The sequence below is a fragment of the Echinops telfairi genome, unplaced genomic scaffold, assembly GCF_000313985.2.
Source record: "Echinops telfairi isolate 266 unplaced genomic scaffold, ASM31398v2 ScPeMD7_5592;HRSCAF=6446, whole genome shotgun sequence".
Classification (NCBI taxonomy): domain Eukaryota; kingdom Metazoa; phylum Chordata; class Mammalia; order Afrosoricida; family Tenrecidae; genus Echinops; species Echinops telfairi.
This window is the reverse complement of record NW_022109491.1, coordinates 26,123,471-26,145,998: the sequence shown is the minus strand read 5'-3', so window position 1 is coordinate 26,145,998 and position 22,528 is coordinate 26,123,471. Positions and strand designations below refer to the sequence as shown.

General features: G+C 52.4%; 3 protein-coding genes across 3 annotated transcripts in view; 2 read left to right on the top strand and 1 right to left on the bottom strand.

Moving 5' to 3' along the window:
• SCRT2 (scratch family transcriptional repressor 2) overlaps positions 1 to 390 on the top strand; it is a 12,879-nt gene extending 12,489 nt beyond the window's left edge. The window contains exon 3 of the mRNA XM_004698199.1: positions 3 to 390. Within this exon, the coding sequence (XP_004698256.1) occupies positions 3 to 390 (388 nt within the window). The remainder of the gene's footprint in view (positions 1 to 2) is intronic.
• Positions 1 to 14,727, bottom strand: part of FAM110A (family with sequence similarity 110 member A) — a 200,543-nt gene extending 185,816 nt beyond the window's left edge. The window contains exons 1-3 of the mRNA XM_045295343.1: positions 14,028 to 14,727; positions 5,539 to 5,615; positions 2,523 to 2,687 (exon numbers count right to left, since the gene is read on the bottom strand). The gene's annotated coding sequence lies outside the window, so the exon portion shown is untranslated. The remainder of the gene's footprint in view (positions 1 to 2,522; positions 2,688 to 5,538; positions 5,616 to 14,027) is intronic.
• Positions 14,728 to 16,372: 1,645 nt separating this feature from the next.
• SRXN1 (sulfiredoxin 1) lies at positions 16,373 to 21,971 on the top strand. Its single transcript, XM_004697895.2, has 2 exons — positions 16,373 to 16,582; positions 21,063 to 21,971. The coding sequence occupies exons 1-2, from the start codon at positions 16,373 to 16,375 to the stop codon at positions 21,264 to 21,266; spliced, it is 414 nt and encodes a 137-aa protein (XP_004697952.1). The 3' UTR covers positions 21,267 to 21,971.
• Positions 21,972 to 22,528: the final 557 nt, after the last annotated feature.

Genomic DNA, 22,528 nt, shown 5'->3' with positions numbered 1-22,528 from the left:
AGCCTGGACAGCCAGCTGGCGCGCAAGTGCCCGACGTGCGGCAAGGCGTACGTGTCCATGCCCGCGCTGGCCATGCACGTGCTCACGCACAACCTGCGACACAAGTGCGGCGTGTGCGGCAAGGCCTTCTCGCGGCCCTGGCTGCTGCAGGGCCACATGCGCTCGCACACCGGCGAAAAGCCCTTCGGCTGCGCGCACTGCGGCAAGGCCTTCGCCGACCGCTCCAACCTGCGCGCGCACATGCAGACGCACTCGGCCTTCAAGCACTTCCGCTGCCGCCAGTGCGACAAGAGCTTCGCGCTCAAGTCCTACCTCCACAAGCACTGCGAGGCGGCCTGCGTCAAGGGCGCCGAGCCGCCCCCGCCGCCCGCCGCCGGCCCCACCAGCTGAGCCGCGCGCTCGCCAGGGGCTCCGGGAGCTCCTGCCCGCAGCGCCCTCTCGGTCCGCCAGCTGCGTTTCCACCCAATCCCTTCCCACTCCCCTCGGGTTCGAGGGCCGGGGGCGGGGGCACGAACCCCTATTCCGGCCTGGAACTCTTCTCTCCTTCCCCACCCCTAGTCCATCACTCACCTCCAGCACTATCTCCCCCTGCGCACGCCGACCCACAGCGTCCTGTCCTCTCAGGCCACCAAGCCTAGGACCTGGACCCCCTGTCTGCGCCCTTAGGGCTCCCAACTCAGGCACCAGGTCCGCAACTCTCGGGCGCCACACCCGAATTCTCTTCCTCCTGTGCGCCTCCTCCCTTCTAACTTTTCAGACCTGCCTTCCTTTCATTTCTCAGCAGCCTCTCCTTAAGAGCCCCCCACCCTGAGGTCCACATCCCTTGTTAACTCACACACACACACACACACACACCCTCGGTTTGCCCACCCACACCTCCGTCCAGGCCCACACCCCTTGTTAACACACACACACACACACACACACACCCTCGGTTTGCCCACCCACACCTCCGTCCAGGCCCTGCAGCTCCAGGTCACAACCCATCCTGGTCCCTCCTTCTCACAGCTGAGTCTCCCTCTCAGTGTGTGCCCATCTGGGGCCACCTCTTGGGAGTCCCCCATCTGGCCCAGAACTTTCTCTAGACACGGACCTTAGGTCTAGCTGTCCACCCCACCCCCACCCCCACACCCCCACACCACATGCTCCTCACTCTTAGATGCATGGAAATTTCATCCCTTCCCCCCTTGGAGTTCACCAGACCCAGGAGAATTCCAGGGGCATCCCAGAGACCTGCACCCAAAGCAGACCCTCCTTGGGCTTGCAGCCTTGAGTCTACACACACACACACACACACACACACACACACACACACACACACACTGGATTCTCTGAGCACTTTCCTCCCCGACCCCCAGCCCTACAGGTGCCCCTCGCATTTATTAGGGGAAGGTTTGGGGCACCTCACAAATGCTCCCCCTCCCCCTCCTCACTCCCGTCTGGCTGGGTTTTTCCAGTTATTTATTGTGTATTTATTTATTTATCTATTTATTCTTTTATTTATCTCTTGGCCTCCCCCAGGGATGGTCTGGCTTCCCCAGCTGGACTGGGAGGCCGGGAAGCCAAGCATGGCCATAGGGGGCTGTCGTCCCCACCCCATCCTCAAAGAGAAGACGCTGGGGTGAGGGAGAAGCCCACCGCACCCCAGGGTTCAAGGGGTAGGGGAGGGAAGAGGAGAGGTGACCTGCTGGCACTCAGCGGGGGACGGGGGGGATCAGAGGTCCACACTTGGGCCGGTCCCTACCCTCCTAAGCCTCCCCCCTCCCCCAAGAAGCCCAGAGAGACATGCCTCCCGGACGCTTCAATATATTCCCCTTCTCGAGGGACCCCAGGTTCCAGGGACCGACTGAGCCCCGGGCCCCGCTGGGGCCTCCGGCCCGCTCCCCGGGAGGAGCGCCCCCTCCCGGCCACGTCTATGCAACTCTCCCGGGCAGAGGGGCGGGGCTGCCAGCCGCCCGCCCATTGGCCGCCACTACCTCCCCCGCCCCGCCCCCGCCGAGCTTCTGCATGCCCGGGCGAGGACCGAAGCACACGCCTCCGCGCGCGCGCGCACGAGCCCTGACCCCTCTGCTTTAAGCACACGCCTTTTCCCAGCGCTCTGAGCCCAGTTGTGGGGCGGGAGTCCTGGACTCTCCGGCCTCCTCCCGCGCCCCAGACTCCGCCCCGTAGGAGGATGGAGGCTGGAGGGGCCCTGGGGCTGGACTGCTTCTGGAGGGCTTCTGAAGCAATGGGTGTTCCTTCGCCCAGGCAGGCCTACTGGGGAAGGGAGCCTGCAGGGATGGTGGGGAGGGAAGGAGATCGCAGAAGCAATTACGGAGGGTGTTACTATGTAAATAGGAACTTCCGACAGCAATAATTTTCCATGCATGCTAAGCCTTTTGGCCATATTTTGTACGAGCGCTTGGCGCTCCCCCTCCCCACACTCACCCCCACTCGTGCCCCAGACCCTCATCCCTACCCTACTTCCAGCAGTATTACTTGTAACGCAATTCAGGGATATTAAAGGGACTTTGGCCACTCACCGGCACTTCCAGACCTCGTGATGTGAGGCGGGGATGGAAATGGGTATCTTGAAGGAACTGGATTTGTCTGCTGCGTTTGTTTGGGGTCATCCGCCTGCAACTGCCACCAGGAGTCCCACACCCCGGGAATCCTTTGGCTACACGCAGCCTTAAGCATTCTCAGTCCTGAAACAACCAAACACCAGCTCACTGTTGTGGAGTGGATTCTGACTTATAGTCACCCTGCAGGACAGATTAGCACTGCCCATCTGCATTTGGAGACGTTAGCTCCTTATGGGAGCAGACAGCCACATCTTTCTTCTACAGAGCAGACGGTGGTTTTGAACTGCTGACTGGAACCCACTACACCACCAGGGCACCTTAAAATCCCTCATATACTGGGGTCAGAAACTCAAAGAGCAGAAGTGAATGCCTTGACACATGAGGGAGGGGAACCTGTGGCCAGTTAGAAAGTGTGATTCACCTTAAGATATTAAAATGCAAAGGAGCCCTACCTGCCCCATGAATACAACTATGGGCAGCCATGTGCCTCTTGAGGGCTAGTTGACAACGCCCATATTCTTTGCTTCACCCCATGCCCCACCCCCCTACACTGCTCAGTCCAGGGTTCTGGACAGTCCCATGATCACGCATGCAAAGGCCAAGTTGTCCAAAAAAGACGATGCTGCCTCTCCAGTCAGTGAGCATCTCCTCACCACAAGTTTCCAGGAAGACGCTGGACAAGCAGTCCTCCCTGCTCGACAGCTGTGTGAGTGACCTTTCCGAAGTCCTAGCTATCCTTGCCCGACTCAAACTGCACTGGGGACCACCAACACTGTCTGTCCCACTTAGTCCCAACACCCACACACACACACCCCGAGAGATGGAGTCTGCAAGCTTTGAAGATTAGATACCACGCTGGGCTGAGGGTTGGGGCTACAAGCTGGAACCCCCACCTCCTCAGGTTGCCTCCTTTTGTGGGTCATGTACCCGGTTTTAGACTCTCACCCTGGTGTCTGGTCACCTTGCCCCTCACGTGCCTTTGGATGGGACCCTTCATCCTGGGCCCTGTGCTATGGGCACGTTGTCCTCTGTAACCACAAGCTGCTCTTGCTAGGCTGCTGCACCGGCTACACTTTGGTTGGGGCCCAGGGAACAGAAACCACTCTAGATCCGGGCTTGGGGTTTTATAAATATTGTATCTCCATGAGATCCCTTTGCAGCAGGAAGGGATGTGATGCAAAGAACTAGGTGCTGGCAGAATTGGGGGAACAGCAAGTGGCTGCCACTTCCAGAAGCAGACGGTGGAGGATTCCAGAACCGGTGCTCCTGAGTTCCAGAACACAGAGTGACGGCAGCAACCCAGGGATCAGCATCTCCTGCCACTGCTCCTATGGCTGCCTCCAGCCACCCACTAGCCTGCTGGCTTGACACAAGGACACTGCCACATAAAAAGGCCCACCCACCTTGTACTGTCTGTCCACCCACCCTGTACTGTCTGTCCACCCTGTACTCCTGGGATCCTGTTATCTCTCCCTTTCTCCTAGTCAAGGCAAGGGCTTTAATGCACAGCATCAGGTAGTAAGGTACCCTGGTGGTGTGGTTGGTTATGTGTTGGGCTGGTAACCACAGGTCAGTAGTTTGAACCCACCAGCTGCTCTGGAGGGAAAAGATGAGGCTTTCTGCTCCCATGAAGATTTACAGCCTCAGACACTCTCGGGAGCAGTGATACTGTTCCGTATCATTGTTACGAGTTGGAATCGACTCATTGGCAGTGGGTTTGGTTCGTGGTATTAGGTAGTGGGGTAGCTGGAGAGCTAGCCTTAGCATAAGAGGGGTAACCCCCAAAATTGAATTTTTTCCAAAGCTATGTTTTTGGTTTTTTACAAAACAACCTTATCACCTTCAAAGTACCCTCCATTACACTTAATATGTTTGTCAAATCTGCAATTCCATTATTGGCAAAAATTTTCAAGCTCATCTGTTTGGATGGCTGGCAGCATCTCCCTTGTTGTTTTCTTCACCTCTTCTACATCCTCAAATTGCTGTCCTTTCATGTCTCTCTTCATTTGAGGAAACAAAAAGAAGTTGCATGGAGCAAGGTCAGGTGAGTAAGGTTTGTGGGGCAAGAGAGGCATGCTGTTTTTTGACAAAAACTGGGGAACTGAGATGACTGTATGAGCAGGTGCACTGTCATGGTGGCAAAACCAGTCCCCCATCTGCCATAAATCAGGCCTTTTTTGTTACATACTCTTATGTAATCTTTTCAGAACTTCTAAATAGAAAGCTGTATTAACAGTCTGACCTGGTGGAATGAACTCCAAATGCACTAGGAGTCCACATTCTCATCCATTCAGGAAGTTCATGGACATCCAGAACAAGATTTGTCATCAATCAACATTTCACCTTTTTTGAAAGGAGAAAACCACTCACACACTTGAGTTTTTCCCATAGCTCTGTCTTTGTAAGCTGTGTTCAACATCACAACAGTTTCTGCGGCATCTTTCCAGATCAGGAAACAAAATTTCACAGCTGCATGCTGTTCTCTTAAGTCAGCCATCACATTAAAGGAGTCTCAAGTGAACTGCTTCTATGACAAAACTCACTGTGACCAGCAAGAACCTTCCCAGGCAAAGCCACTGGGTACACTAACTCAGAGTGAGTTGCTCGATGCTCACCTAGTGGGGGAAAATGCATACTACAAAAGCTCCACTCTGCCCAATGCAATTCCAGGTTCTCTTTGGAATGGCCCTTGTATGCATTTAAAAAAATGCTACTGCCAGAATTCATAGCAGGTATGCAAGGATGACTCAACATTAGAAAAACCATCCATGCAATCCATTACATAAATAAAACAAAGGAAAAAACACACAAGATCATATCAATAGATGCAGAGAAAGAATTGAACAAAACCCAACACTCATTCCCAGTAAACACATTCAACAAAATAGGAGTAAAAGGGAAATTTATCAATAAGATAAAGGGTATATATGCAAAATCAACATTACTCTCAATATAGAGAAACTGAAGCATTCACCTTGTGAACAGGAACCAGACAAGAATGCTCTTCATCATCATATCTTGTCGATACTGTCCTGGAAGTCTTAGCCAGAGCTGTAAGGCAAGAAAGGGAAATGAATGACATCCAAATTGACAAAGAGGACATAAAATTCCATTGCAGACTGTATGATCCTGTACATAGGAAACACCAAAGCCCCAGCAAGGGCCGTGGTGGGACTAATGGAAAGATTCAGCAAAGTGTCAAGGTACAAGATCAACAGATAAAAATCAGTTGGATTTGTTTATACTAACAACGAAAACTCTGAACAGGCGATCAGGGACCCAATACCAGTCACAATAACCACCCCCAAAATGCAACACTTAACTGTAACCAGAGAAACAAAACCCCTGCACAAAGAAAACTAGACAACACTACTGCAAGAAAATAAAACAGACATGCATAAATGGGACAATATACCATGCTCGTGGATAGGAACAGTTGATACTTTGAAAATTTTATCTAGAGCTAAAAATTTTATCTAGAGATAAAATGAAGCCAGGAGCCAACACCATTCTTTAAAGCGATGGAACAACAAATCACCACCTTCGCACACAAAGGAAAAAGACCTCGAATAAGCAAAACAGTAAGTACTAAAGAAGGAGAACAAATAGGAAACCTCCTGCTTTCTGATCTCAAAACCTACTACACAGCCTGATACTGGTACCATGAAAAACATGTAGACCCATGAACAGAGCTGAGAACCCAGAGGTAAATCCATCTTCCTATAGACAGCTGATTTTTTTTTGACAGCTGATTTTTTAACACATTAATTAGGGAAGCAATCGTCTCTTCAAGAAATAGTCCTCACAAAACTGGATGTCTATCTGCAGAAGAAGGAAACAGGACTCAAAGCTCACATGATATACAAAAGGAGCGCTCGAGATGGATCAGAGACCTAAATGTAAAACCTAGACGAATAAAGATCATTCATGAGAGAATTGGGACGGGCTTTGGGGCCCTATTGTATGACACAAATACACTGCCAAGCATGAGGAAAACACGAAACGCTGAAAGACGAAGCAGCTGACCAGGACTTTCCAAAAGTAGACACTTGGGTGCTTCCAAAGATTTCACCCAAAGACTCAAAAGAGAACCTGGAGACTGGGAACAAATCCTTGGCAATGAAAGAACTATCAGACAGGGACTAGTGTCCAAAGATTGTGGACAACCTCAACATCTCAACAATGACACAAAAGACAAATACGGGGGTGGGTGGAAAGGGGGATCGATTACAAGGATCTACATATAACCTCCTCCCTGGGGGACGGACAACAGAAAAGTGGGTGAAGGGAGACATCAGACAATGTAAGATATGACAAAATAATAATAATTTATAAACTATCAAGGGTTCATGAGGGAGGGGGGAGCAGGGAAGGGGGGAAATGAGGAGCTAATACCAAGGGCTCAAGCAGAAAGCAAATGTTTTGAGAATGATGATGGCAACAAATGTACAAATGTGCTTGACACAATGGATGGATGTATGGATTGTGATAAGAGTTGTATGAGCCCCCGATAAAATTATTTTTTTTAAAAAGACTACTCAATTAAAACAAAACCAGACAAACAAGCAGATGGCACGAATAGACACTTCACCCAAGAAGACATTCAAGCAGCCAGCAAACATATGAAGAAATGCTGGTGTGGTCATTAGCCACTCAAGAGATGCCAATCAAAACAACAATGAGGTGTAACCACATCCCAGCATCAATAGCACAGTTTAAAGGGATCAGGAAAGAACAAATGCTGGTGAGAGGGTGGTGAGCCTGGGGACACTCGGATACTGTTGGTGGTGAAATGGTGCAACCACTGTGGAAAGTGGTACGGCACTGCCTCAACAAGTTGGGACCAGAAACACCTTGTGACCCGGCCATCCCTCTACTTGGTAGATACTCTGGAGAAATGAGAGCCGGGAGACCAATAGATAATTGCACACCCATCTTCATTTCAGCACTCTTCATACGAGCCAAAAGATGGAAACCTACATGCCCATCGGTGAAAGCAGGGATGAATAAACTTGGGGGCCTACACACAAGGGAATAATACTGTGGAAAACTAAAGAGTAACGGCGCCTCTGTGAAAGATTTCATAACATGGACGAACTGGAGGATGTTACACTGAGAAAAATTAGTCGATCACAACAGGACAAAGATTGAAGAAGACCACTATGAGAAATAGTCAAGAAAGGTCTTCACACAAAAAGAAACATTCTTGATGGTCCCTGATGGGAGAGGCAAGGAAGAAGGGGAAGTCAGGAACGTGAGGGTAGACAAGTATTAACTTTTGGGTAAAGAGGGCGGCGATACACAATTAGAGGGAGGTTAGAGGAAAACCCGTAGAGGTTGAGAAAGACACTGGGAGCCTTGTAAGAGTTGAAGGCAACAGAGGCAAATACTTGTGTACCCACAATGCTGCACGAATGGTGATCGACAAGTAAATGTGGGGATAGTCAAGCTAAATACATGTGGGAGGGAGGATGGGACCAGAAAACCAGCCTCGTTGCCATCAACTCGATGCCAACTCATGGCGATCCCATAGGACAGAGTAGAACTTCCCTGTTGGTTTCCGATACTGTAACTGTACGTGAGAGTATAAAGCTCTGTCCTTCTCCTTCAGAGCAGCTGGTGGTTTTGAATTGCAGACCTTGAGGTCAGCAGCCCAATGTGTAACCACTATGCCACCAGGAGTCCAAGGAGAGTGGGAACATCCCACAAATGTATAGGTTTAACAGAAGGTATGTGTAGATGTGCATTTATGTCTGCTGCAAATATATCCAAGAAGGTGGTGGGGCACGCAGGGGACAGAATTATGAAAACCTCTTAGACATCATTAAATGCCTTGAAGGGATGAATCGCCAAGTCTGTGGGCTCAGGACCAGTCTCTAAGGAGCCAAGTCAATTGGCATAACATTACACAAAAAAAGATATTTTATATCCTACTTTGGTGGATGACAACTGGGGTCCAGAAAGCTTGTGAGAGTCATCTATGGTGTAACTACTGGACTCTCCCATCCACAGGAAAGGCGTGATAAAATCAAAAGGTATATGGCAGCAATTAGTCCAGTGGACGGTGCAAATATCCCTGTCCACAACCTGGAGACCAGATGAACTAGATGGTGCCTAGCTACCACGACCACCTGCTCTGAAAAGGGTCACAAAAGAAAGTCCTGGATAGAATGGGAGAAATATGGGGGGCGGGGGGGACCTCAAAGTCATATAAGAGACCAGGTTTACTCGTCAGGCAGAGACTGGTGGAACTCCAAGCACTAGGGCCCTTAATCACCCCTCAGGTCTGAAACTGAGCTCACCCCTCTGGCAGAAGGATCAACCATCGAAGGACAAATGTCAGAGGGTGAGAAAAGGAGGCGGAATGGAGACAAGAAAACGCAGGGAGCATGTGGTACACGTGATGGCACACGAAAGGGACTGCGATGGAGGAGTTGAAACAAAATGTGGATGAACGGTCGGGCTTTTGTAAAACTTCTGTAAACCTTCACTTACCTAAAAACGGGGGGGAAAAAAGAGTTTTAAGAAACAACACACTGTTTTCAAGTTGATTCTGACCCATCACAAATCTATGGGACAATCCGTTTCCACGGCTGTAAATCTTCACTGACGCAGGCTGCCACATCTTTCTCCTGCAGAGCAACGGCTGTGTTCCAACTGCAGGCCTTTTAGTGTAGTTAGCTGAGCACTTTCACCACTGCACCGCCAAGCTGTGCTTTAGAACGGAATAGTTCCTATTCAAAAAAGGCTTTCTTTCGTCAAACGGCTACGTAACACACAAACAGATGTCCAACGTCATAAGCCATCAGAGAGATGTCAATCAGAACCACCGCGAGATACCATTCACTCCAACTAGGATGGTGCCGTGGGTTAAACTGTGTCCCTAAAAACAGGTGTCAACTTGGCTAGGTCATGATGCTCAGTGGTTTGGCAGTTATCTAAGGATGGGATCTGATAGAATCGGCCAGTAGTTGAAAAAGGGTTAACAGTGGGCTGTAAGATGCTTAATCTCATCAGAGCCCTAAGAGGAGTTTCCGGGGCAAGGCTGCAATACTCCTTAACTTACAAAAGATCCAAGGAGGGAGAGAGTGGCCTACTACCCCACCCCCACCCCAAAGAGAAGAGCTCCAAGCAGAGCAAGGTATGTGGACCCAGGCCCCTATGCTAGGAACATCCTAGATCAAGGAGAGCGTTGATGCCAAGACACATGGGATTCTCAGAAATTCGGGGCCTACAGATAAGGGCCTTCCTCCTAAACTGTGATCCTAGAGAGAGGGAATGTTTCCCCAAATGCCAGGGCCATGAATTTGGGATTTTAACCTCCTAAACTGTGAGGGGCTGCGAACCTCAAGGGCAGTATTTTGAACCCACCAGCCGCTCCGTGAAAGATGAGGCTGTGCTGTCTGGGAACCCTGCAGAGCAATTCTACTTTGTCCTAGAGCGGTTCTCAACCTGTGGGTCACGACTCCTTTGGGGGTTGAATGACCCTTTCACAGGGATCGCCCAATTCATAACAGTAGCAAACTTATAGTTATGAAATAGCAAGGAAAATAACGTTATGGTCGGGGTCACCACAACCTGAGGACCTGTATGAAAGGGTCGAGGCATTAGGAAGGTTGAGACCACTGTCCTACAGGGTCACGAGGAATCAGAATGAACTCAGCCACAGGGGATTTGGTTTGGTGAACTGTGACGGAATGTTTCTGAGGGTCAAAGCCACCATCTGGTGGTATTTCTGTTGTAGCAGCACTGGAGAACTAAGACACCAGGCTAAGATTTTAAAAGTACAAAAATGGGGGAGGGGGGTGCAACAGTAGGAAACAGCCAACGTTGGGGAGGATGTGGAGAAAATGGAGCCTCTATCCATTGTTGATAGAAATACAAAATGGTCAGATAGAAAAAAATGGTACAGATACGCTGAGAATAATTTTTAAAGATCCAATCATGATGTGACTGAAAAGGTACAAATAAGATCAGGAGTAATAAAATTCACTACATATCAAAAAAACAAAAGAAATACAAAATGGTCCATTATGTAAAACAACGTGGTTCATTAAATATACTAAAAATAGAACTACCATATGACCCCATAATTCCATTCATAGATATCTACTCAAAGACTTAAAAGCAGAGACTTGTACACACATGCTCAATGCAGCACTATTTGTATTAGCAAAAAGGTGGGAACAACTTAAGCAGATGAATGGACGAACAAATATGGGATATATTCACAAAGGAATCCTCCTCAGCCAGGAGAAGAAATGGAGAATTGATACCTGCTGCAGTGTGACAGGGAGCTGCCAGAGATTTAGACCAGACTCAGAAAAGGAAATGGAACAAGTGAGATCGTTGCTGATGTCAGAAGGATCTTGGCTGAAAGTAGAGATTACCAAGAAGGTGTTCCCTTGTGTTTTATTGACTATTCAAAGGCATCTCACTGAGTGGGCTGTAACAAATTATGGACAGCCTGGGGAAGAGTGGGAATTCCAGGACACTTCTTTCTGCTCATATGGAACCTGTCCACGGATCCAGAGGCCGTTGTAGGGACACAACAAGGGCATACCGCATGGTTTAAAATCAAGAAGTGTCCATCAGGATCGCATCCTTTCGCCATGCTCATTCGATCCGTATGTTGACCAAATCGCCAGTGAAGCTACTTATATGAAGACTCATGCAGCACCAGGATTGGAGAAAGGCTTATTAACAACCTGCAATATGCAGACGATACAACTTTGTTTGCTGAAAGTGAGGATTTGAAACACTTGCGGATAAAGATCAAGGATTGCAGCCTTTGGTATGGATGACAACTCAAGGTAAGGAAGACCAAAATCCTCACAACTGGACTGATAGGTAATATCATGATAAATGGAGAAAAGATGAAAGTTGTCAAGGATTTTGTCTTGCTTGGATCCACAATCAATGTGCTTGGAAGCAGCAGTCAAGAGATCAAATGATGCACTGCATGGGGTAAATTTGCTGCACAAATGTTTACATGCTGAAAAGCCAGGCTGTTACTCTGCAGGCGACAGCGGGCCTGGCCCAAGCCCTGGTATGTTCAATTGCCTCATCTGCAGGTGAAAGCTGGACAAGGCATCAGGAAGATGGAAGAAGAATAGATGCGTTTGAATTACGGTGCTGGCAAAGAATACTGAACGTGCCATGAACAGCCAGAGGCACAAACAGATCGGTTTTGGAAGAAGTACAGCCAGAATGCTCTTTAGATCCAAATATGGTGAGTCTGTCTCCCGTACTTTGAACGTGTTCTCAGAAGGGACCAGTCCCGGGAAAAGGACATCGAGCTTGAGGGAGAGCAACGAGGAAGACCCTGGACAAAATGGATTGACGCAGTGGCTGCGACAGAGGCTCCCACATAAGAACCACTGTGAGGCTGGCCCGGGACCGGGCAGGGTTTCATTCTGCAGCACCGAAGGCCGCTACGAGATGGAACCGAGTCATCCAATTGCAGCATCTCACCACAGCAGTCACAGCAGTCTGGGAGGCGCTCAGAGACATTATGCTGAGTGAAATAGGTCAATCACAAAAGGGCAGATATTGTATGGCCTCATTAATAGACAGAGATAAGAAAGAACAAATGTATAGGGACCAAAATGTATTGTGGTGACCGGGGTGGGGGTGGGGGGGCTCGGTGGAGAAGCAAAGGAGAGGGCTAGCAGCCTATTACCATAATGTCTCTCATTAAGTTGCATACATCGAAAAGACAGAATTGACAAAACACATGTGGTGGAGATATTTACGATGACAACGAAGAAAAGGAAGAGCAGTCCTGAGGCCGGTTCAGTACAGCCCCAAACCTCAAGGGATTGAGGCCCTGGGCTCAAGGTTTCCAGTCCTGGTTTCCAGGGACATTCCAGTTCACTGGCCTAACAGCATTCTCCGTGTCTCTGTTCTACGTCCTAGCTTGATGCACAGTGCCTGGGGTCTTCAAAGCCTGTGTGTGGCCAACCGAGACACAACCACTGGTCTCTGTTTGCCTGGAAGACAGATCATCAAGGGCTGGAGAAGGCTGCCTCCACTACCAACAGCCTCCAGGAGAAACCACATGGTGCCTGGCTGCCCTTGGCGACCATTTTGACCCAAAGAGGGGCAGTCTAGACCAGAATTCCAAATTCTCATGGACGCCAGACATCCGGGAACCACAAAGGTGGGATGAACCCCTGAAACGACTGCCCTGAGATCAATTTTCAATGTTAAACCCAAAATATCCCCAAAAGTTTTCTTGCAACCACACACTCATTTACTTTGGCACATCAAGAATGTCTGTCTTGAGCACTGGGCTCTATTAAGAATTATCCATGTGGGACTCATGGACCACAGCAACGTAACGGGTTCCACAGAAAGCTTAGGGGGTGGTGAGTTTATGGTAAGGAGGGAGGAACAACTCCAAAAAGGAGGCTGGGGGCGGTTGCACCACTGGAAGAATACCACCAGCATCACTCAACGGTCCGGCAGGGACTGGGGAATCAGTGTGTTCTGTTGTGCAGGTTTTCAGCGGCCACACGATAAAGAAAATCACCTTTCTGCCAAATCCATCTCCATTCAGCTCCACTTGCAGATCCATTTCCCCTTTGCCCGCTTCCTCCCAGTTCCAACCACCTGATGCAGCCCCAAAGCCACCACCAGGCTCCTCACTAAAGTTTCCACGGCCCCCGCTGTCTTCAGATCCCATGGACATGACCAAATCCTCTCCCGTAGACCGTAGACCTCAACCTCATCCCGACCATGGACTCCCCCTTGTCTCTGAGATTCAACTCTCTGGGTCTCCTCCCACCTCCCTGCCTTCTCCATCGGGTGACTCAGCAAGCCCCCACCCCCGCCCCACCCCTCTGTCTGACCACTGTGGTTTCTGTCCTCAACCTTCTTTCCTGGACGCTTTCCTCCTTGCCCTCCGTGCTCTGGAAGCCCTGGAAGCCGTCATCTTGGTATACCTGTGGCTGCAATTTCCACCCCCACACAGATGACTCACACAGTACGCTCGTCAATGCCCATCTCTCCTCTGATGACGCAAAATCTGCATGTGCCTGCAGGCCGGCTCCCCACGGATCTCTCCAAGGCACCGTCAATGGAGCCCCCATGTGGTTCTCCACCAGATTACCCACCTCCAGGAATGGCACCAGCACCCATCCAGCCTTGCTGTCACAAACTCCATCATCCTTTCCCACCCACCAAGCTCTGCTGGTGACTCCTCTCTCTGTTCTCAGCCTCCACTGTACTCCACAGCCAGGGTCCTCTCCTGCTCAGCCTGCTCACTGTTCGCCTTGGATCCATCCCGACTCCCACACTCTTCTCCCTCCCCCCAGGCAAATCAGGGATCTTTCTAAAACAAAGACCTGATCCTGTCCCTCTTTCTACACGCCACCCCTTTCCTGCTGGTCAGGCTTCAATGACTTCCCACTGTGTGGGGACAAAGGCAAAGCCTCCTTAGGGTGACTTCCAAAGTCCTACCTGGTCAGGCCTCTTCATTTCTCCAGCTAAACTTGCGACCATGTGCCCTTGTACTCTCTGAGTTCCGGCTTCCTCTTCCCAGCAACTCTGCTTCCTTCTACCACAGGGCCTTTGCACACCCCATTCTCGGCATCAGGAGTACATCCTCTCGGCCCCAACACTTCGGCTTTTCAACCAGTTAATGCCTTTCCGTCCTTCATCTCTCAGCTGGGAGATCACCTCCTGGGGACCACAGGCCTCTTGTTTGCAGCACTGTTTCACGAATCAGCGTGATTGCCTGCCATTCCGAGACTGGAGACCGTAAGCAGTGTCATTCTGTTCACCCCCAAAGCCCCTGCATGTGACCCAGAAAGGGAGCCGCCCTCGTTGGCAGGGGCTGTCGCCTTGCGACGACGATGAGCAGCTTCATTGGGAAGCTTCCTGAAGGCCTCCAAGAGCTGGTCAGCAAACTCTCTGTACTGAAAAGGATAACAACCGCCCCGAGGTCAGTCAAGGGGGCAGAGAGGAGCTGGAGAGAAAAACAGGGAGAGAGGAGGCCCCACAACAGGGCAGAAGGCTGTCATCCATGCTGTCGCGATGGCCCAGAGCATGTTAGGGGCAGTGGGAGCCAGGATTTGAAGGAACATTCCTAGAACAGGAATCCTTTTGTCCTCCCCAGAAGTTCTCTGTACACTGATGTCTCAGAATGAGGTTCCTTGTGCCAAAAAAAAAAAAAAAGGGAAAAGAAAAGGCAGGGAGGGACAGAGCAGGTAGTCAGGACTTTGGGCTGCAATCGACAAACAGGGCCTCTGCTGGTTTGGGCAGAAAAGGAATGTATCGGTGTTCCCCTTGGCTGGTCTCTGAGGGGACCCTTAGCAGCCAGTTTCTGGGGTTACAGAGACTGGCCTGGACTGTCTTTCTTTTGATCAGCATTCTTCTGTAGAATCTTTGGTCAAGATGCTCTGCCATGAGCGCCCGCCACGATTCAGCTATCCTGGTCTCCTGGCGAAGGAGACAATTAGCGCATAGTCCATCTGCTCTTCTTCCTGACTCCCCTCCTCCTCTGGTGCTCCCGGTGAAGAGGGACCCATTCTTGTCTCTTGGAAGGCCTCTTGCAAGCGTTTAAGATCCAGGCACTAAAGAACAAATTAGGAGATACAACTAAACCTTGCGGTAAGCAGCATAACCGATGACGCCACCTGGGCTCTGGCATGCCACCCCATAGCCACCCTGCTATGAGGTTTCTGAGGCTTTGTAAACCTTCCCCAGGCAGACAGCCTCATCTTTGTCTCACTGATCAGCCGGTGAGTTTGAACCGCTGACTCTATGGTAGCCTCTGCTTCCCTTGCTCCCACCTGCCCCCAGGATGCTGACCCTGGGTTCAAGGAGACAGAGGGCTTGGAGAGGAAGGGAGTGGTGCTGGCCATGGCTGTATGAGGAACTTGGTCACCACCACCACCCACCACTTGGTGTCCACATTCGCAAGAAGGTGCGTTTGGTTAGCTGCCCTGGATGCTGGACTCAGACAACCTGACTCTCGCTTTCGGCTGCCCGACCTTGGGCAGTTGGCCTTGCCTCTCCAAACCTAGGTGCAAAGACTGCCAGGAACCCATGGGGGTGGGGGAGAGCAGTGTCCACACAGAGCCGGGGCAACACAAGAGGCTTCTTATGACTCTGACTGTTACCCAAAGAGGCTGCTTGAAAGGAACCCTGGCTCAAGCTGTGTGACCTAGGGCAAGTCTCTACCCTCCCTGTGCCTCAGTTCCCTGGTCTATAAAATGGAAATCCTAAGCATGCCTGCCTGGCAGGGATATGCAAACTGCTGAGAACGGACGGGCAGTCCGCACCAGATTCCTATTAGTACCGTTGCCTCGATGGTACATATCCGCGCTGTGGCTGCACGATGGGCTGTCCGGCTTTACCAGTTTGCTGACTCATCCCCGCTCAGCAGGTCCCGCCGAGGGCCGCCCCCCTTCTTTCCCCCACCCCACCCCAACGCACCCCGCCCCCGCGAGCCGGACTCACCGCCGACGTGCGTCACCCGCACTCCTCCCTCCTTCCGCCGCACGACCTGCAGATTCACCCTGAGTCAGCCCGGCCGGGCGCGTCCACCCCCGGGGCCGCGAGAGGCGGGGCAGCGGCCCGGCTGCCCCCGGCGGAGAGGTGGGTCTGTGGGCGCCCGCGGAGCGCGGAGGGTACGCCGTGCGGAGCGGCGTGGGAGAGGCCGGGCCACTGCGGGGCCGGGGGAAACGCGCTCTGGGGCCCGCCGGGAACCCCCGCTGCCCGCGCCGAGTGGTACGGCCCGCCGGGGTTAAAGCTGGCCCCGGGGAGGCGGTGCGTCCGCGGGCGGCAGCGGCGGTAGCGCGATGGGACTGCGGGCTGGAGGGGCGCTGGGCAGGGCCGGCGCGGGCCGGGGGGCGCCCGAGGGCCCCGGGAGCGGCGGCGGCGCGCAGGGCGGCAGCATCCACTCGGGCTTCATCACCGCCGTGCACAACGTGCCGCTGAACGTGCTCATCCGGCCGCTGCCGTCGGTGCTGGACCCGGCCAAGGTGCAGAGCCTGGTGGACACGATTCAGGTAAGGCCCACAGGGGGGCCAGGACGGAGGGGGGGGGGCTGGTCCGCGCCTTGCGGGAGCTAGGTCCGTTTCCAGGTTCTGCCAGAGTCCAGCCTTTGATGGCTGGGCCTCAATGGGCCTCTGGCTTTTCATCTGAGCCAGGCAGGAAGTGAGGGCGATAATTAAAATGACAACAACGAACTCTCCCCAAAGTCGCTCTCGCAATGGCGCCAGAGCTTTAAAAAGGCTTTAGCTTCCTCGTACCAACCTTATGAGGTCCATAACACGCTGCCCTGGCTACAGAGGAGCAAGTGCCCATGTGGGAGACTAAGCAGCCTGCCCAGGCTCACATTTACCAAGTGGCAGGGCCAGCACTCACAGTAGGCAGCCTGGCCCCAGTGCCCTGAGCTTGACCATCACCCCTAAGGTCACTTTCTGTCGGTGACACCCAGTGGTAGTGCGACTAGGCATGCCGCGTCTGCTGGAAGGGCCTTGTCTGACCTGGAACTGGTGCCCAGAGAAGGGGCTGCACCTCCCTGAGAGACAGTGTTCAGGAATGATTGGCAGGAACCTTGGGGTGGGGGTTGTGTGTATGGGTTTAGCCCCCACCCCCACCCCCCGACCCCTCCCTAGCCAACCTCCAGGCTGGTCAGCCCTAGAATCCCCACAGGCTATCCTCCAGGAAGGGGCCCTGGTGGGCTGCTAACCTCCAGATCAGCTGTTCAAAACCCTGAGCTGCCCCGCAACAGAAAGCCATGGGGTCTCCACTCCCTCAAGAGACAGTCTGGGACACCCGTACGGCGTTCTGTCCTGTCCCACAGGGTCTCTGTGAATCGGCATCCACTCAATGGCAGTGAGTTTGGTTGGGTTGGGTTCCCTTTTGGGAACAGCCTTGGTGGCACAGTGGTGAAAGTGACTGACCTCAAACCAAAAGGTCAGTGGTTCAGACCCAACCATGACAGCCCTGGAGACGGGATGGGGCAGTTCTGCTCTGTCCTACAGGGCTACCAGAGTTAGAATTGACACCAGAGCAAGAGATGGGTTGGCGCAGCCCCAGAAGTTCCCAGTGCCCTTGCGTCATCCAGATCCTAGCCAAAGGCACTCATGTCCGCCTGAGACGCTTTGTGCTTTTTAGTGCCCGGATCCCCCACCTCTCAGGCGGGGCCTGGCTGTTTGTGGCTGAGGGGAAAGGATGGGTCTGGCCAGGCGCCCTCTCTCCCACTGTGCACGCCCTCTCTTCTTCACCTTCTCGAACGTCTATCTCAATACCAGTGTCTTCCCTGCCTCCTACTGAGCAGAAGCCTCCTTCCCGTGTGGACTCTGTGCCCCATGCCCACTCACCTGCCTGCCACCAGCATAGCTCTGACCGCACTGGGTCTTGATGGCCAGTTTAGACACCGGTCTTCCACATGAGAACTGTGAGGGTGGGCACCAGGCCTGTCTTGGTTTACCATCTGTATTAGTCTCCCGTGGCTGCTGCAACATGGCGAGTGGCATACGACACAGGCTTGCTATCCTACCATGATGTGGTTCAGAAGCCCAGAACGGGCCTCACGGCTACGAGCTAGTTGTCCCGGGGCTGTGTGCCTTGCTCTCTGCTCTAGGGGAGAATCTGTTTCCTCGCCTTTCCTGCTTCTGGGGGCCTGCTGCACCCCTTCCCTGGTGGCCTGTCCTCTCATCTTCCAAGCCAGCAGCAGTGGTTCCGTCCCTCTCAATTCCCGATCACTCTCACCTCCTCCTCTGCCTGCCTCTGCTTTTAAGGGCCCTGAGGATTGCACTGGGCCCACCCAGATCATCCAAGATCATCTCCCCATCTCAAGAATCCCTGATCACATCTGCAACCTACCTTTTGCCTCATAAGGTCCCGTATTCATCAATCCCCAGGATTAGGACGGAGTCACCTGTGGGACCATTATTCTCCCTACCCACACCATGTCCCCAGCATCTCGCACAGGCCCAGGCTGGCGCTGAGGAGGGCCCCAAAGTGACGGTTTTATCCTCCTGCTAGTGTACCACTACAGGCCTTGCAGAGTCATCCACAGCCCCATGAGAGGTCTTATTCCTATTTGATTGACAAGGGCAAACACTGCCCCGAGAGACAAGTCACTTTCTTAAGGTTCCATCGGCTCAGATCTGTGGAAAATCCAACTCCATTTGCCAGGTTCCAGAGCCCCTGCTCGGAACCGCTGGGCTGAGCTACTTGTAAAGCACTCAGAGAAGAAAGAGATAAGTGAATCTGTCAAAGAGGCAAAAAGACAGGAGAAAAGGACCCATGGCCTTTCCCAATTAGTGTGGCCTCCCTGCTGGGCTCTGCACACACACACACACACACACACACACACACACACACACGCATGCACACCACCCCAGACTGTCCCTGCTCGCAGAAGACAACTCACTCTCCATCAGCTGCCCAGGCCCCTCCCTGACAGGAAGTTAGCTTAGATTCACTTCTTGCCCTCCCCTCATGCAAGTCCTCTCAGATCTGCCCCCGAAGCATGCCCTGTCCCCGCCACCACACCCTCGTCCAGGCTGGACACCTGCAGAGCCCCCGTCCTCCATGCTTCTGCCCCGTCCGCTCCAGGGCGACACTTTACACTGGGCAGCACAGCATGACAAGCTCCCCGACGTAAGACTCTGGAGCCTGCCCATTGCTCTTAGCAAAAAAATCCATGTTGCCTAGGGTGGCCCCTCCTGACTTTTCTGACCACTCCTCCTATTCTTAAGGAGCCTTGGTGGCATCACGGTGATGCATTGGGCTGCTAACCACAAGGTTAGCAGTTTGAAACCACCAGCTGCTCCTCAGGAGAAACATGAGGCTTTCTACTCCTGTAAAAAGTTATAGTCTTGGAAACCCCAAAGGACAGTTCTACCCTGTCCTATGTGGTCTCTATGAGTCAGAATTGACTTGACGGCATTGAGTTTGGCTTTTGGCTTCCTCTTATTCTTTGACTCCCGAGAGTCCACTCCAGCCCCCCGGCTCATCGCTGCCTCTCCAACTCAGTGAGCCTGTCCGGACCTCAGGCCCTTAGCGCTTGTTAGTTGTTTTGGTTTGAATTGTGTGGCCACAGAATCGTGTGTCGTCCATCCTCCCCTGTGTACGTGTGGCCCTAATCCCATCTGGGACAGGGGCCCTCTTCTTTGTTACATGAATACGGTGATATCTGTGTAAAAGAGCCCTGGTGGCACTGTGGGTTAGACGGATAACCATAAGGTTGGGGGTTCAAACTCACCAGCCGCTCTGCTGGAGAAAGATGAGGCTGCCTGCTCCCGTGAAGATTTACAGGTTCAGAACGCCTAGATTTGGATCACTATGGTTTGGAACCGACTCGATGGCCCTGGGTTAGGTGTGGGCTTGGGATATCAGTTGTAGGGTGTCTTAAGCCAATCACTCTTGAGATAGAAGGTAGCCTGTGGAGACCCAGGAACACCAAGAAGAAAGGATTGTCCCCACAAACAGAATGTTCCCCTCAGCCAGCACCCTGAACTTGGATTTCTAACTTCCTTAAAAAAAAAAACAACTCACTGCCATGGATGCGATGCTGATTCATACCAACCCTATAGGACCAGGTAGAACTGCCCCTGTGAGTTTCCGAGACTGTATCTGTCTGTGGGAGTTGAGAGCCCCATCTCTCTCCCAACAAGCAGCTGGTTTTGAACTGCCAACCATGGGGATTGCCGCAGCCCAGTGTGTAACCACTCTGCCACCAGGGCTTACTGCATCCGACCTCCTAGGCGGGAGAAAAGCAATGTCTGTTTTCGAAAGCCTCCCACTTGTGGTCTTTGTCTTGTAGCAGCACTGAGAGATCTAGGCGTTGGTCTCTCTACCTGGCATGTTCTTCCCTCAGCTAACACCCAGCACATAAAGCAGTTTATGCATCATAATTCATTTAGCTCAGCAGCTCTCTGAAGCATGTCTATTCTGTCATCTCCATCCCTTGCTGAGAGACGGGGCAGCTGCGGCACGAGGAGGTTCCTTGGCGAAGGGCACACGGGTGGTGAGGAGCAGAGCTGACATTTGAGCCCAGGCTACCGGCTTCGACCAGAAGCAGTTCTAACTCTCTCCTCCCAGGCTGACTCTCATCAGTCAAGACGCCTCAGAGAGGCCCTTGGCCCATCCCAGCTGTGTTATTATCTCTCTCACAGTCACATCTTTCGTCCTTCTGCCCGCTGGACGGCAGGCCCCATGAAGGCAGTGGTTCTGCCCATGTTGTTCTTGGTGTGCCCTCTTCCCGGAGTCTAGAACAATGTCAGCTATATCGTATGGGAGGTGGCTTTCTTGGAAGTGCTTTAAGAGCAGCGTGAGAAGAACCCTGATTTGTAGCATCTGCCAGTTTCCCCTGGTGTAAATCCTTTCACTTTTTAAGCTACCAAGCTCGCCAAATTCCTGAAAATATAACGGTAGGCTGCCATGGGAGAGCTCACCACGTGTTGATACAGCCAGTTTTGCAAACTTTCAGTGTTATGCCAAATGCATTCACTCTGTGCCTCTTGTTCCCAGGGGGACCCCAACAGTGTGCCCCCCATCGACGTCCTCTGGATCAAAGGGGCTCAGGGTGGTGACTACTTCTACTCCTTCGGGGGTTGCCACCGCTACGCCGCCTACCGTCAGCTCCAGCGAGAGACCATCCCTGCCAAGCTGGTCCAGTCCACCCTGTCCGACCTGAGAGTGTACCTGGGCGCTTCCACCCCGGACCTGCAGTAGCAGCCTCCACGACCCCCCTGCCCAAGCCCCCAAGAACCCAGAAGACACACTTGGCTTCCCACTGGCTAGGTCATGCACCAAGACAATGCCCTGGCCCTCCAGGTCTGGGAGGAGAGGTGACAGGGCAAGGGACAGGACTCCCTGAGGGCTGCACCTGCTCCAACCAAGGCGTCGTACCTTGTCCACCTGCAGTGGTGGGGCAGGAGTGGGAAGTGCGTGGAGGTCAGGAGAATGAGAGGAAGGGTGCGGGCTGAGGCCAGCCTGGGTCTCCCAGCTTTTTTCCCTACCCTTGGCTCCTCCACTTCCGCAGTGCGGGCTTTCCACCCATTCTCTGCCCCAGGCAACGGTGACAGAGTGACCAACGGACTTTACGAGATGCAGTCCTGAGTGCCAGGTGCCTCCCTAGATTGGATCTTAGAACAAGACAGGACATTAGTGTATACGGTCTGGCTTTGAACTCGTGAGCAATGGACCAGTGGCAGCCAGGGGACAGGCTCAGGCACTGCTTCATTAGCCACGAGCAGGAGCCGGCTCGCCAGGCACAAACTCCCCAGAATTGGTCTCTGGGTTTTCACAGATGGATGATGCTCATGTCAGATGTTGATAGACTGGGGGCAGGGCATCCCAGGACTCTGTGCACCGTCTTTGCAACGTTTTTTTCTGAAAATCTCAAGTTATTCAAAAATAAACATTTATTTCCTTAAAGGAGAGGGGTGCAGCGATTGCTTGAGATCATGAGTCTCCACATGGATTCAGCTTACTGCTCCCTTTTCAGAGAGAAAAAAAATGACTCACTACCACCAACCACCCTCCCCCGACACCCCTTACCCACACACAGTTAAAAACCTTTGCACTATAGCCCGTCATAAACCCAAACTCCAAACTCACTGCTATTGAGCTGGCTCCGACTCCTAGTGGCCCTCTAGGAAAGGGTGTAGCTGCCCCTGTGCGATTCTGAGACTATAACTCTTTACAGAAGTAGAAAGTCCTGTCTTTCTCCCTTAGGGTGGCTGGTGGTTTTGAACTGTTGACCTGGCCCAGTGTATAACAACTACACTGCCAGGGCTCCACTCTAGTCCCTAGTCCAGGATAAATAAAGTGTAGCTATCTGCTTCTGCAGCTGCCCTACAGAGCCGGTACTCCAGGGAAAACATAGTCTTGGAAACTCCCCAGGACGGTTTTAACCTGCGCTGTGAGGTTGCTAAGAGTCTGAAGATGGCCGTGGGTTTGGTTTGGCTGCGGATCCCTGAGTGTCCTGGGGG